At 43.6% G+C, this 15,999-nt stretch overlaps 1 protein-coding gene across 8 annotated transcripts in view; it reads right to left on the bottom strand.

Moving 5' to 3' along the window:
* SGIP1 (SH3GL interacting endocytic adaptor 1) overlaps positions 1–13,575 on the bottom strand; it is a 198,697-nt gene extending 185,122 nt beyond the window's left edge. For 6 of the 8 annotated variants that reach the window (XM_046645843.1, XM_046645845.1, XM_046645842.1 and 3 more), the window contains exon 1: positions 12,846–13,119. In XM_046645843.1, the coding sequence (XP_046501799.1) occupies positions 12,846–12,855 (10 nt within the window). In that variant the 5' untranslated portion in view covers positions 12,856–13,119. Of the gene's footprint in view, positions 1–12,845; positions 13,120–13,276 lie in introns of those variants that run through there. The other 2 variants (XM_046645840.1, XM_046645841.1) reach the window with 2 other exon arrangements.
* Positions 13,576–15,999: the final 2,424 nt, after the last annotated feature.

Raw genomic sequence — 15,999 nt, 5'->3', positions numbered from 1 at the left:
CACACTTTAATATGTATTTTTAATTGTCCCACTCTATGTTCATTATTAGACATGATATTTTTCCCCAATTTAACAAAATTACATATAACTTTCCTCGTTCAAATAAATAATTCACCAAATTAGGAAAGGTGTTCCTCTCTTGGTATCTAGAAATGAATAAAATCATTTGTATGCATGAAAGGTGGAAGGTATGAGGCGAGGGGTTGACTGTGGTAGGAACACATCCTAGTACTACATGACAGAATCTTAAAATTAGTTAGCCCTTTCAAAATTATCTTACTTAGCCCTTCGCTTGAAAACAGAGTGTCCAAGATACTAAATCTAATAATGGCTCTAATGCTACATTATATTTATACAAAAATTTATTGCTTTCAAAATACTTTCACATATATTTTGTGCTTTGATGTTTATAACCAAGTGAGAAAGGCAGGAGAGCTCAGATCATTTACCATTCTACAGATGGGAAAATAAAGAGATGGTGACTTGCCCAAGAGACACAGACAGGACCTCCAAAAAGGACATAAAAAAATCAATTCTTACCCACCTGGTAAATTCTTGGCCTCATCCTCATGGCTAATAAAGAATGGTGCCAAGAGATGTCAGAATTTTTTGAATCAAAATCAATTTTTCTTTCTACTCCTTTGCTTTCTCTTCCTAATGTTAAATGGCTTATCCAAAGTCACTCACCTGGCTGGGGCAGTGCCACAACCAGAACCCAGTACACAACTCTCACCACCTCACCAAGCTGTCTCATTAAATGAGAACCAAGAATTCAGACCATACCATGTGACCCATTAATATGAGCCATTCTTGCTCAGTACACAAATCAAGCTCCAGCTGGCAGTCTGAATGTCTAACGACAGGGGAAAAGTAAAATAAATTATGATGCAGCGGAATAGTGTTATACAACCAAAATAATTATACAACCAAAATAGCAAAAGAATGCTTTTGGAGATTATTCATGAAGATAATAATGATAGTTCACATTTCTTGACTAAGCATTTACTCTGTACCAAATACTGTTCTTTATGTATATTACATATACATAGTATATGATTATATAATATATAACGAATATGTAATAGATATCATATCTACTGTATCATATAATAACATAATAATAACTAGTTATATTAAACTCATTTAATCCTTTAATAACCTTTTCAGCTAGGGATTATCTCAAACAGAAGAAGCAACTGAGGCACAGAAGGGTTAAATAACTTGCCTGAGCTCACACATTGGGCAAGGGGAGAGAGAGAGGTCAGGATCTGAATCTGGGAAGTGTGTCTCCAGATCCTCCACTCTTAACAAATAGATGTGCTGCCTAGGATATTGGTTACTGCCTAAGGTAAAGTAAAAAAGTCATGTGCGTGTGTATGCACACACATATGTATACATATATGCATCTGTCTATATATATACTGATAAAATTGGGTTCTTTAACATAGATATGCATTTTGACTACAAAGCTGTGAAGAGCTAGCGTTTATTGAGTTCTTACTCAATAGGCCAGGTAAGTGCTAAGTGCAATCTATACACTATCTTATCTAATTTCTCCAGAATCTTACGTGGTAGGTGTTACTTCACCTGCTTTACTGATGATATTGCTGAGGCTTAAAGAGGGTCACGTCGCCCCTGGAGCCCACGTTCTACACTCGGCAAATTGCAGCACTGACTGGTTATTTCATAATAACGAGTTTACGGGTGATTTCAGTTTCTCCTTTTTATCTTTCTATTTTCCAAGTTTTCTGCCATGAAACCCAGTCTTTCTTAAAAAGAGAGGAAACAATTGGAGTCGGGCAGAAGGTGTGAGACGCCATATGAACTGCATGCTCCTGGGCCGTGTGTGGCTCTCAGCCAGAGTGATCCATGCAGCAGGAGAGCCGGGAGCCCAGCCTGGGGACCGCCTAGCATCCAGGAGCCACACTGGAGCCTTTGCTGTGTCCAGCACAGCAACATTGAATGAGCCTTTACTATGGATCAAACACTTTCTATGGGTTTTGCAGGTATTAACTAATTTAATTCTCAAGATAATCACGTGCTGAGTGGCTTGAATGTGGCCCCAAATGTCTTTAATCCCTCAACAGGCTTCATTCACTCACTGGATATTTATTGAGCACTTACACTGCCATGCATTGGGAATACAAAAATAAGACATGGTCCCTACTCTGGCAGAGTCCTTGGTCCTTGGGGGAGGAACAAAGTAGGCACAAGAACAGAAAACAGCAGCTACCATTTATTGAGAGCTGAACCTTTGGCTCGAGACCGCAGGATCAACCCACCGAGGTTTCCAGCCTGCCAGCCGGCCCTGCAGATTCTGGACTTGCCATGTCAGTCCCCACGATCCAGGGAAGCAATTGCTCAACAGTCTCTCTCTGCCTGTGGGCTCTGTATCTCCGGAGAGCTCTGAGTGCTACAAGTGCACGCTCTGATTTCCTCCTTACACCCTCACAGGGGTAGACTACCACCAGAAGGGACTGCTATGATCACACCCATTTCCCAGGTGGAAGGGAGCACTAGCTTCCCAAGGTCACACAGTGGGGTTCACCCAGGTCGCTCTGACTCCAGAGCCAGTGCTCATGACCTTCCGCTCTGTGGCCTTGAGGGTAAGAAGGGAGGCTGAGGGAGCACAGGATGGGGCACCTCCCACTCATCCCAGGGGATGGGGGGCTTCACTGAAGACAGACACTGTGGTTTGATCCTGAATGACTCAACACAGAGTGGGGAAGGAAGAGCTCAGTCCAGGGAGAGAGAAGGGCCAACGTCTCCCTCCAGTCGGGCTGTGGCGGTGGCTACGAGGCTGCAAGGCGGCCGGGTGGAACTGCTGCACAGCGCGCTGCAGCCTCTGACTCCATCTCAGGAGCACGGGACCACGCACAGGCAAGCGAGGAAAGCGAGCTCCCTGGTGGCTGTGAGGAGGATGGACTGGAAGGGGAAGCAGCGAGGTCCGATGAGGTATGGCCCAGGGAGAAAAGAGTCAAGAGCTATTTAGGAAGGATAACCTGCCGCTCGTGAGGGTCTACTGATGTGAAGCGGGAAGGAAGGAGGAATCAGGAACGAATCCGAGCACTGACTCTACTTGGCTACCTGGTTGGCACAGTCCTTTGAAGTGCGGGCACAAGGAGGCTACCAGAGACCTGATGGGCAAAGCCGATAGTGCCGGAGGGGGGTCCTGCCTGCCACAGGGCTCGCAGACCATTTCCTACTGTTGCTGCCACAACCAGTGCTGTGAGCGATTCTTCACACGTCATCTTTCAGCGATTCCCCAAGGGCATCAGTAAAGGCTGGGTGCACAGCTGGACCACGTATACTGCAGTTTTAGTCACTGCATTTCAACTTTGGGAAACTGCCCACGGTGGGGAAAGCAAAGTGATGTCACCTCATGTGCCAGCTCCAACCACCTGGCAGGGGGGCCTGGAATATGATGTTGACATAGATGCTGAGGCCAGAGAGAAAGACAGCTGTGATTGATTAGTGCTGCCCTCCGTGGTCAAGAAAGGGGTAGTGTAGCACATGGACAGTGAGAAAAGAGGATGACAGAATATGCTAGTAACGAGCAGGATGGTGAGGAGAGGAGGGAAATCTGTAAGGCCTGCCCGCAGAAGACGTGCAGTGATAACCCACTTGACAAGCAAAATAGCAAGTGGTAACCCTAGTCACTGATGCGAAGAAACCCACATGCAACATCAAGCTGAGGGAGAACCAGCTGAGAAAATCACTGGCATTTGCATCACCGTTTTTCAGATGTTTTCATATTTATTATCTCATTTGATCTTCACAACAACTCTACGAGGTAGGGAGCCAGCATTGTTGCTTCCTTACAAACGGGAAGGCTGAGGCCACCGCAGTTCCAGAACTCACTCAAGGTCACACAGCTCGTAAAGAGGAATAGCCCCTTCAAGTCCTGGTCCTTCCCACCACACAGCACTTACTCACTAACAGCAGACGCAGGAGCCGAGGAAGCAGAGGCGAGAGCTATAAATGGCCACATTGTATGTGGACTCAGGAGAGCGACGACCCTGGGGACACATTCATTTGTGTGTTTTTGGGCAGCCACCCAAGCAGCCTCAGCACCTTTAACGTGAAAGACACCGTGGGTTCCAAGTCTTTGTCTATTCACATTTTTGGAATCACTACTAAAATAAACTTTGACTTGTTCTCTTAAAGAGAGAATAAAAATCCTTGGGTAAGTTGATACATTTGGCTTTGGTTTCCAAACCTGCAAAATGAGGTTGGACTAGATTGGTTAATTTTCAATGGTGGCCTGCACCATCACGTTCTTGTGAGAATGGCCGAGGCTTTTACGAAACGGCAGCGAACCCCGACCTGTCCTTACAGGGAGAAAGGGCTTTTGTTCATAGTGGGAGCCGGGCTTTTTGAGAAAAGGTTTTGTAGAATGTAAGCTGTGGAAAGTCTAGAGTCCGCCGGCCACGATAGTGATTTCAAGTGTCCCTTCTCATCATAAAATTCTAGGAAATCCCAGTGCCGCTGAAAGGAGCCCCTGGGGTGGAAGACTTCTGTGTTAGGCGGCCTGCTCCAGGCTGGAGGCTGATCTGAAGCATCACGACCTGATCATAAAATTAACTTGCTTAGTTCTGAAGAAGATTTTTGAAATACCATGTCAAATTTAGACGATCTGCTGTTTGCTTGTCAGCCGGAGATCCAGGCCAAATAATTTCAGATGTGAGCAGGGCCTTCCAATTACACTGTTATGTAAATAAAGAGCGCTTGACTAGGAGTCAAGTGTGGTAAATAAATGCTGGTTCTGCCACTTGGTAAGGTGGTCACCTTGAGGAAGTCACTTCACCTCATTAGGCCCTAGTTTCCTCCTGTTTGAAACAAGGATGGTAATACCTATTCTTTCCACCACACAGCGATGACATGAGAATAAAATATGTACACAAAGATGTGACAACATATACTTGACTCTAAGCTTCTGAAGACAAAGACCACAGCTGCCTTTTTTGCTGCCACATTCACAGTATCTAGAACAGCACCTGAGACTAAGGAAAAAGCTCCAGATGGATCTGTTGAATGAAGGAAGCATTTTTGAAAGTTTGAAGTCTGTGCAAGTGTCACATGATCCTATGACAATGTCCTAAGTGAGCACAAAATTTTCCCCATTATACTATTTGTTAGAGATATTTAACATGAGTCATTCTGCATGATCTTTTCTAAAAATCCTAAAATACCACTCCTGATACATAATAGACGTTGATATGGAACAAAAGTAAAAATGAAGGTCTTTGGTATATACTCAAAACATTTGGAATTGATGTGTAACTCTGACTCTGAAGTTGCTCTTCCTGTGGGGCTACTTCTCTTGTGTGGAAATGTTCAAGCCTAGAGTTGTAGCTGAACTCTCAGCTCTAACTTTGAGCTTGGGAAGAATGAGTCCGAGAGGCAGCATCATAAGATAGTGACAGAACTGGTTTCAGAATGCCAGGCTTCTGAATGCCCACCTGTCCCTGGACACATGGATAACACAGGCTTATGCTGATTGACTTCTGCAAAAGGAAACTGGCTTTCCGACCATTGAAAGAGACTCATCGGTGTGTATCTGTATATCACTTCTCTGAGTTCCTCTCTTGAACATTCTGCTACCCTTTGCTCTGGACTCACTGGCCTCCTTGCTGTTCTGCCACATCCCGAGCCTTCCCACTTGCCCTTTTCTCCTGCCTCCTTGGACAACTCCTCCAGATGGTTACATGGCTGCTCACTCCCTCCACTCTCTCCCTCAAGTCTTTGCTCAAATGTCTTCTCAGCGAGGCTTTCCATCGCCCCCCTATTTGCAACTGCAGCTGCATCCACCCCACTCCTTCCACCACTTCATCTATCCACTTTCTCCAGTCAGTGCTTCTCCACGGTCCTCATCCCCATCTAACGTACTCTGCATTCTATTTTTATCATCTCTCTCCTGCACCAAACAGGAAGTTCCATATAAGCAAGAATTTTTCTCTGTTTTGTTCACTATTGAACCTCTAGCACCTAGAACAGTGCCTTACACGCACTATGCATTCCGTGTATCATTTTCGATGAATGAGTAAAGAGATCTCGGCTAGGAGCTATGGAGGAGAGTTGCATGAATGCACTGTTGCCTTCCGATAAAGCAAAGATGCAAAACTGACTTGAGACATACATGCAAAAGAACAGTAGAGGAAGAGCACACCAACAAAAGGCAGGCAGTAAAACAGCTGATCATTTTCGTGTCAGGGACAAGAAAATGTTCAGGTGGGAGGAAGGAGAGTCAATCATTCGAATTCAAACCTTGGAGGGAGTAGATATGGGGAGTTCAAAATCAATGATGCCAGAGACGCCCAGAGCTGGAAGGTCTACAGGGGTGGCAGATCCATGCTCTCCCTGTGTTTGCAAGGAAGCAGAACCCCAGGAAGGCAGAGCAACCTTCTCAGGGCACAGAGCCAAGGAGTCAAAGAACACGGATTCAAGCTGAAGTTGACTTCTGGGTCCACGCTCTTTCTACCAAAACGTCCAAACTGCACGAATTCAGCAAACACACCGGGCTTCTGTGATGCACAAATTCTCTAATCAGGAATAATTGGTGTCTGAAAAACCTCACATACTTTGACATTGCCGCTACATGCTACATGCACAAATACATCGTACCACATCACACTCATTTACATTCGCTTGTTTGTTTAAAAATGCTTTCCCAGATTCCAAGTCAAACTCTCTAGCTCTAGAAGCTACTATTTTCAGATTTGGTCATAAAGCAGAGAAAAAGAAAGAAAGCCTAGGTGGGATGGAAGAATGAGTGAAGTGGGGAAAGAAAGGGGAGAAAAACAAGGAAAGCAGAAGGAGCGAGAAAAGAAAAAATATCTGCAGGATATTGACAACACGCCTCTGGCAATTTCTGGGAATTTCTTTGAATAGCTGTGTTATAACTTGTCTCTTTCCATTATGAAATCATTTCCATGGAGCTAATCACCAAAATAACTCAAGTTCAAGTGCATATTTTCAAATGAACTCTATCTGTTATTTTGTTTCTCAAAATGTATTATCTGTATCCCACAACTTAGTATTTCATAATACATTATCTTTTTCCTAATTACTTCATGTTTATAGATCTTGTTTCTCCAATGAGAATGTAAATTTGACCATTTATTTTTCTTATATCCACCATAATTCCCCAAATAATATCTTATAAGGTACAGTTTGAAGTCATCGGAATAATTTATACTTGGTTTTATTCACGTACCCAATAAATAAACATGCTAAGCGTCCACCATGCATCCAGAGCTAAGGATACAGAGCTGAAGATGACAGACCAGGTTTCTGGCCTCATGGCACTAACTTCCAAGTGAAATTCAGCCCATGCACCAGGGAATAACCATGGATCATAAATGCAGTTCTGAGAGACAGGGGACTAAGATGGACTCCGTGGCTCAGTGTGTGTGTCTGGGGATAACAAGGATGACAATGAAGGCCTCCTGGGGAGGTGGCACTTTTCTGGGATCACAAGAGAATCAGTTATTCCATAAGTTGGCCAAAGAGAATTACAGGCAGAGCAACAGCCCTGAAACAGGGCAGTATTCGCTCTAAAGACTCTGAGACAGACAGTGAGGCTGTCGGTGTAAGTGAGGCATTCGATGGGCCTGAGGAGGTACTGCAAGCCCGTGGACTGGTTCTTGGGTGCTGCGGATTGAAGAGAAATGAGAAGATCTCGAAGGTTTTTAAACAAGGAGGTGACATGATACAAGGCATTTAAATAGAGACACTAACTATCTTTCTAACACTCTGTAGATGCAATTAAATGGTATACATGCTCCAAGAATGGGTACTCACCCCTCTCCAAGTCTAAACCTCCTTCCCCAGTAGCTCTCTTACTGGTAAGCAAGCCCCCTTGAGCCCACAGAAGTATTTGGTAGTCAGCTATAAACCAGTTAGATCCAATACTTCTGCCCCACACCCTACTTTCTCCTCAAGAGGACCCTGCCCTTAGCATACTCCCCAATTCCCTTTGGTCTATGCCCCCTTCCTTATTCAGTGAATGTCTCCTCAGAGACTTTTTCAGACACGGAGGCGAAATCCATTGCAATTCCTTAACCTTTTCCTCCCTTCCAGCTCCTTTACAGTCATCTCAGTAAATTCTCTCTCCCTTTCTTAATTCCATTTGTGAATTTACGTAATGAAAGTAACCATGATTTAACAGCAGTAGATGTGACAAAATTGAATCGAGAGAAGGTAAACCTCAAGTATGGAAGCAAAATTGAACATAATTGAAAAACCCAGTGTCATGAGTTGCTGAAACTTCTGAAAATATACCTAAAAATCCCCTTCAAATTTTCTCTCTGTCTCCTCATTGTCCTCTAATTAAACCTCCTTTCCCTCCAAAAGCAACATTCAAAATTGAAAATATAGTTAATGCCATCGTTCTCTTCTGGCTCATTACTACAGTAACCAAACTGTCCTTTACACTTTTCATAGGAAATATTTGATATTTCAACTAGATAGAGCATTAATAGTCTTTGAAGGACTAGTGTGAGAATCTAACCATCATTTATATCATTATTCCTGTGGGAAAACTCGTTTCAAGTGAGCAATTCACAAACAAACTTTCAGGAACATAAAAACTGTGAGCTGGTGACTTCCTGAAACTTGTTTATTTGAAACATGGATAGTGTATATGCCAAATTCAACGGAAAGAATTATCCAGAATCTCCCTGCGTGGTTTATCTAAGTTAATTTTTTTAAAGACTGCATACTCTTTTTGGAGATTTAAAGCTGACCCCTGGGGGTTGATGGGAACTTTTACATTTCAGGAGGCTTTTTCTGACACAGTCTCCAGGAAGGCGAGAAATTACATAAGTGATGGAACATACACTAGAATCTCACACGCGTGCTTAAGGTTTTCCAAAATAACTTCACCATTTGTGGGAAGGGAATCAGCAGGAGAGTTAGAAGCACTCCCTTTAAACCTTCCTAGCTGACGAGAAAATGAACAGCTCCAGCTTCAAAATGCTTTCTTCTTTTCTGATCACATCAAAGAATTTTCCAAATAAATAAAACTCCATTTCTAGATAGAAAAAAAAAAAAGCCTTTACTGTTATAAGGTTCATTGCAACAACAGAAAGTCAACTAATTTAGAATTGTTCAAAATTTTCTAAGTCACGCTTTTGGCGGTAAAAGGCATTAACAAGGAATTAAAAGGTCTGGTTCTGTAAGCATTCAGATTTAAAGAGAGAGACAGAATATGCATCAAAGAAACGAAGTCCTAGTTTTCAGTTAGGTTAACATGCCCACCTCAACACAAAGGAAAAAGAAAAGGTCCCTATTTCAAGTGTTATGAGGGATCAAAAATATGAGCTTTGTTGTTAACTGAACTTGGGTTCAAATTCCATTCCACCATTTTCTCCTCAATGTATTAGTTTTGATTTTTGCAATTTAGAAAAACTAGTACAAAAGTGCTGCATGCAGAATACACTGATGTGTAGGTTACTGTGGACAGAAAATTGAATAAAAGTTATTAAATCACCTTGCACGTTGCAATTAAACCCAGTATACCCTCAAAAATATGCACGTTGATTTTAAAAATTCTTAAATAGGATGAAACTTTTGGCACCCCAAAACTTATCTTTCCAGTACAGAACCTAAGAGTCTGACTATGGAACTGAAAACATAAGCACTTTCAGTCTACTTCCATACCGACCAGAGAAAACTGCCCAAGCTGCCTTACAAATAAACAGATGTCCTAAGAAACCTTGGCTTCACTGAGCTTAGAAGGGGTGGCTAACATGCCATTTCAAACTTTAATAATGATACGTGGAAAACAACAGAATCCTTGAATAGTTGCCCTAATCACATAGACTGCATTGTAAGCTTAGCCAACACATACACCCTTTAGCAAATAATTCCCTCTGCCCTCCCCTTTCCTTCATGTTCATACTGCATAAGGCTCCATATCATGTGTCATTCTTTAGGAAAGACACAACTCAGTACCAACCACTGCCAAAAAATAAACGCAGGAATAAACGAATCAAGTCCCTTAAAAAATGTTTTTAAATAAAAATATTTTAAATAAACTATGAGGCCACAAACTACTGGTGACCTGCTTGAGGTCCCTGCGGAATTATTTCACTGGCTTCTACGATATTGGAATCACCGGGGAGGTAGCAACGTTCTTCATCTATGACCGGGATTTCCAACAGGCATTCAATGAATATCCTGTTCCTTCAAAATGAGAACACAAAACTAAACTATGAGCCATTCCGATGAATATTTGTTAACTTTTGTTTTACACAAAGTAGAGAAGCAGCTTTGGAAAGTTGTCATGGCCATCCCCTCTTGAGCAGCAGACTAAAACATTTTAGTGAATATAGAAGTATATTCATATACGAACACGAATGTAGGTTCTCTCTCTTTCTAGAACTGTGTCAGTGCGGATGACTGTATGTGTGTGTACCTGTGTGTGTGGGTGACACATGTACTAGTTGAGAAGAGACATCATTTTAACTGTCTAGATGCTGGGTAACACCTTCTCGGAGCTCACTGATATTCCAGCAGAGGGCTGCCATGACAGGATTTTAGGATGCCTTTAGGGGGTTCCTTATCTTTCCAAGGTTGTCATGATAGATGTAGCAGCCTAGCTTCCTCTAGGGATGAGTTGAGTGGAAATAGTAACTGCTATGCCACACCTTCAGAGCATGAGCAACTCAGGTGAAATTCTAGATGCAATATCAGAAACATGCATATATTGCTCCAAAGACCAGCATCTAGGTTGGAAGGCCATTGCTAGGCAAACTGATTTCTGGTTAAGGTTCTCATCTGCCTTTCTAAGGTCACCGAACCATTAAGATAATGTCTTGAAAAGCATTTAAGCAGGAACTATGGGTAGACAAAAATCATTAGTTTCATTTAAATTTCTAGGGCAATGAGCACACCTGTCTAACTTCTTTTGCAAGGATCTGATGGAAGGCAACTGCATCCATAGTGTCATCTCTAATTCATAACGGTGCTAAGATAACATCCTTCGTTAGGCACATTTGGCAAACCCAGAGCTACAGTGCTAATCCAGCTCCAACACAAGTCTTTGTTACAGTTCTCATTTCGGTTTAGGCAGCTCAGATAAGCTCATCACAGGGCTTAGAACTGACCTTCTGGGATGGCACAGTAGGAAATATTACCAACAGAATCATTAACGAGCACCAATAAATATTACTTCCTTCAGAGAAGATACTTTAACTTCATAGTTTGCAAGACAAGAAGTAAGATGAAAGATCTTCCACTTTCCTATGTAAGATTAAAATCTAATTAGAACGAATGAAGATTTATTTTCAAGAAATGCTACATGAAATTTAGCTGGAGAAACACAATATTTCTACAGATCGTTTTTTGGGGTTTTTTCCTGAAGAAAGTAATCCACAAGAGCCTTTAATTGAAAGGGACATCAGTAATACTATTTTTGCTTGTCTTCCATGTAATTCAAAGATTAAATCCATTCTGAATTAATAAAAATGATTTAATCTTAGAGCACTGGTAATTTCAGTTTAGGCCTATATTTAAAGAACTAGCTTGAGAACCCTTTGCAAACAAGACCAGGCTCCATAACAAAATGCTACCCAATCGCTCCTTGAAGGTTATTTTCTAAAATCTGTGGGCCACGACTGTAGCATTCTTCACTCCCCCAAATCACATTAACAATGTTTCACATGATGACAGAGAGAGTGCAAAGAATTCATTTCTGCCAAACATGTAGAGGCTACACTGCTGTTTTTTTGAAACCATCCTCTTATTCCATTTTAGTAAATTTCTAAAGAATGTTTAAAATCTGTAGGACAGACCTGAGCTTAAGAGGTGGCCTCTCTGCCATTTTCATGGCTGATTTGAGACCGATTATGCACTCGATTCTGCTTTGTGAAATCCAGGCTGGGGACAAATTTCTGCCTGTCATCTTAGGAAAGGCCAGGAGTTTTGCACCATCCTGTAGTGTGAAAACAGAAAATAAAAGCCAGGGTAGGGCTGCCTGCTTCTTTCTTAATCAGCCGGCTGCTTTTCTGAGGCAATCTTGGCTTCACTCTCTCAAGCTTGGAAGGGTAATTTAGTCGAATAAAATATAGTTTAAACAACATCTCCCCAGGGAAAGTTCCTCGTTACGCTTAATATTGAATGCAAAAAGGTAATCAGTAAGTAATCATTCGATGCTTGGCTGTGGCTAAGACCCATTGCACAGGGAACTCATTTAGGAAGCAAAAAATTCTTTTTTTAACCTGATAAGACCCTGAATCAGGAGCCAAGAGGCCCGGATATTTTCCCATATCGCTCATTCTGTTGCAATGACATCCCCATAAAACTATAGCTTATGGACGAAATTCGCTGTACCTCTCATCCCAAGAATAAGATGTAAATTGCAAAGGTAAAAATATCTTAGAAGAATTTTTTAAATTTTTAAACAGTTCACCGAAAATGACAACATGGATAACTCTGTCGATGACCTCTCCTGCCTAAGTCAATTTCAGAAAACAAGTTTCCATTGTAAATGTTTAATCAGCATAGTCCCAGGAACCCGGAGCAGAAAACCCTATCTTCTCTCCCAACTTACTTGCTCTGCAAGCTTTTTCCTATCTCTATCTCAGCTCCCTGCAAGCACTTTATGTTTTCCTCTCTCAAAGGAGCTGGGAGCTCTGTAGGTTCTGAGCTCACAGAAGCCCTGTGGTTTGATTCCATTAGTCTGAGCCCTGGTCCGCTGCAAGCAAACTGCAGCATTTCTGCTTGCAAATCCTGGCAACCAGGTTCCAGACCAGCCACAAACACAGGCTGCACACATTCTTCAACGGTGTTCTGCCCAAACCTTGCCTAAAGCCAGTCAACCGCAGCAGAAAGCATCCTACCTTCCATCATGGTGGCAGAATTGCATTCCTTAATTTCCAAGGAGTCTGAAAAAACACAGGAGGATGCAATTTCAGGTCCCAGCTAAGTCCTCACAACGCTGCTGCCGAGAGATCTGCTCTGTCCACTGCTGAAGCCAAAGGAGACAAGTGTTAACCCCAAAGATAGGCCATGGATGCTGCTGGTGCTGCTTCACCTACAGGCTCCCACGAAGATGCTGCGAGAGAAAGGGAGAGGAGCAGCGAGCCGGCCGAGCTGCACCGCCTGCGCTGCCTCGGCCAATCCCTTCAGCTCTGGACCGCGTCACATGGTAGCCAGCCTGCATCTCCTGACACAATACCCCCGGAGAGCACACAGAACCTATTTCCCGTCCCCGTTCCCCTCCACCCCCAGCCCCTCCCGCTTGTCACCAAACGCACAGCCCCTTCCCCACCTGGTGACGCACTTCCCCCGCCCCTCCTCTTCATCTTCTTAAGCCTATTGCAGCGGCTGGGTACCCGAGATTAATTATCAGACGCTGCCACCTTCACAGGGGACTGCGTGAAAGGAGCACCTAGGCGGCTCGCTGTGCAGGGGATTTTTTTTTTTTTCTAGAAAAACTTCTTAATAATTCCTTGCAGCCTGAAGTCTAAGCGGCACACTTTTAAGCTCCCATTCCCATCTCCTTTTGCCCTGAAGGAATTCCAAATGTCAGCGTCCCTGGCCTCCGCACACATCTGTGAGTCTCTCTCTCTCATTCAAGAGAGAAAAATCAATCCGGCTGACGTCGCATCATAAACAATTATCCCCAAAAGGATGATGCAGAAGAAATTTCACCCCAGCTGCCTTCAAGAGAGCCAGGGAATTAATCGCGCATGACATGCTGGAGGGCTGAACTGTCATTAAAACAAAGAAACAAAAGAACGCACCCGAGTGGGGCTCTGGAATCGAGCCCGCCGCGCTGGCGATAATTTCTGGGGCGGAGGGCGGGGAGCAGGGAGCGGCGGGAGGGAGGCGGTCCTGGAGGAGGACAGCTGTGCGCGCCGCTCCCCCCGCCCCAAGGGGCCCCGACAGGACCCCGCGGGCGCCGCTCCGCTGTCCTCCGGCCCCGTCCTGCGTGCGGTGCCCCGGCTAGAGTGGGGCTGCCGCTGCCGACTGCTGTCCCAGTAGGAAACCAACTTTCCTCTAAACCACACGTTTGTCGCGACGCGCCTCTGGCATAGATCGGCATCTGCAATCGCCATCCAGCCCATTGGTTCACCCCGGTGGAAATCCGGAGGGAGGCACTTGTGCCAGTTCTGGCCCGAGGGGTGGGTGGAGCCCGGGGTTGTGCAGCTTCCAGGCATTAGATCTGGGTACCGGGCTCCTGCCTAAGTGGGGAAGGTTATGGCACCCGGGCTGAGAATCTGTCACCTGACTGGTCCCCAGGGACCCCAGGAGCCTTTCAGAGGGCCCAGGCGCCGGGTCCGGAGAACCTCGCTTCCCTTCAAGCGGGCTCTGACAGCTAAGGAAGAAGAGGTATAAGGAAGGGAAGGTTTCTTTAGAAGCCTGGGAAGCAACAGCGGAAGTGGTTATTTCTCCCTCTACAATCTAGCAACATGGCTAGGAGAAAAGCCACTACATCACAGAGCAATTGTGAGCATCAAATGGAAGAACTTTAAAAAGTGAGATGCATTACAGCATGAGTGTTGAGCCTCTAATACTACTATTAATCATTATGTTATCAATATAACCATGCACTTACATTGCTCAGCCCTGGACATAGTCTGGTTCTTTCCGGTCAAAGCAAATATAAGGCATCGGTGTCTGAGAACTATGCACAATAGACAGCATAACTGAAGAAGCTGACTGAAGTAGCACGTTAACGGTTAAAAAACAAAAAACAAAAACTTAGTTCCTTAGCAACTTAGAAGTTTTTAAAAACTCATTGTTCTCCCCGAGGACACATATTTCAAGGGCCTCTGAACTTCAAAATGAAACTCTCCAGGGAGATGCAAATACGTGTGCCTTTTTCCTTATATCTATGAGGCAGTTGAGTTTTAAAAGAGGGAAAAAATTCCAAAGTAAAACCTGTCTTGAGTACAACTCACACTGCTCTGAAAACTGCAAAGTATGGTTGCAAAAAAAAAAAAAAAAAAAAAACGGTTGATTAGTGTGTGTGTATTCAGCCAATTTTTTGTAATGGTTAAGAACATGCATAGATATTGGTGTTAGGCTGAGATCAAGTTCTGTCTCTGCCACTTAATGAGCACTGTGACCCTGTGCAAGTGATGTAATTCTCTGTGGCTCACACTTTTCCTATCTGTTTTTGTAGATAATAATAATACCAAGTTCATAGGGTTATACATAGCAGTAATAACAAAGTTTCATTAGTGGCTTACTATATGCCAAGCAGTGTTCTAAATCCTTTGCCAATAAACTATTTAGCAATGTGTCTGAAGCATAATAAACCCCCCACGTTAGCTTTTTAATATTGATATTATTACTACTAATGGGCTGCCAGAGGCATCAAGGAAGTTTGCAGCCAACAGAGAGTTATACCACATGCACAGAGAACAACTTAGTGAGAGACCCAGAGCACATCCAGAGGTGTTAACAGTTGGAGAGTTCTGAGACACTGCTTTGTAGAAGAGGATTGGAACCAAACGAGGGTAGTTAGGGAGGTCCTCTTACAGAGATGGAATTTCAGAGTTCAGAGAAAATGGAATGGGCTTGGAAAGGCAGCTCTAAATAGGATAGGGAGTTCTGAATAAGCTAAATGGCTCATATAAAATCTGGAGGTAAGTGCAAGCATGAAATGAGGAGATTGGAGGCAGTCAGAGATGTGAGAGGACAGGGGAGCCGTGAAGCCCCACTGTCCGCCTTCCCTCACCGTCGTAGGCTTGACCATGTGTTGGAGCAAACATCTCAGGTACATTTAGTACGGGCGCACATCAGTTCCATTTTAGACGTCAGCAGGCAGCTAGCTAGAGACAGAAGGACAGTGCAAAGAGTCTTTTGGTCAGTGGGGTGTTTGTAGGAAAAAGAAACATGTCTAGATAGGATTGTTAGTTAAAGCTGGTAAGGGTAATCCCAAGGCTTTGTGCAACTTTATCAAGAAGACGCTATTCCCAGCTGTAAGAATGTCCGATGAACAAAGCTTTGCTTCAAGGAAAAAAGTGCTCCAGTGTGTTATTG

Source organism: Equus quagga, chromosome 18, assembly GCF_021613505.1.
Source record: "Equus quagga isolate Etosha38 chromosome 18, UCLA_HA_Equagga_1.0, whole genome shotgun sequence".
NCBI lineage: Eukaryota > Metazoa > Chordata > Mammalia > Perissodactyla > Equidae > Equus > Equus quagga.
The sequence above is the reverse complement of the archived record's forward strand: the minus strand, read 5'-3'. Positions and strand labels throughout refer to the sequence as shown.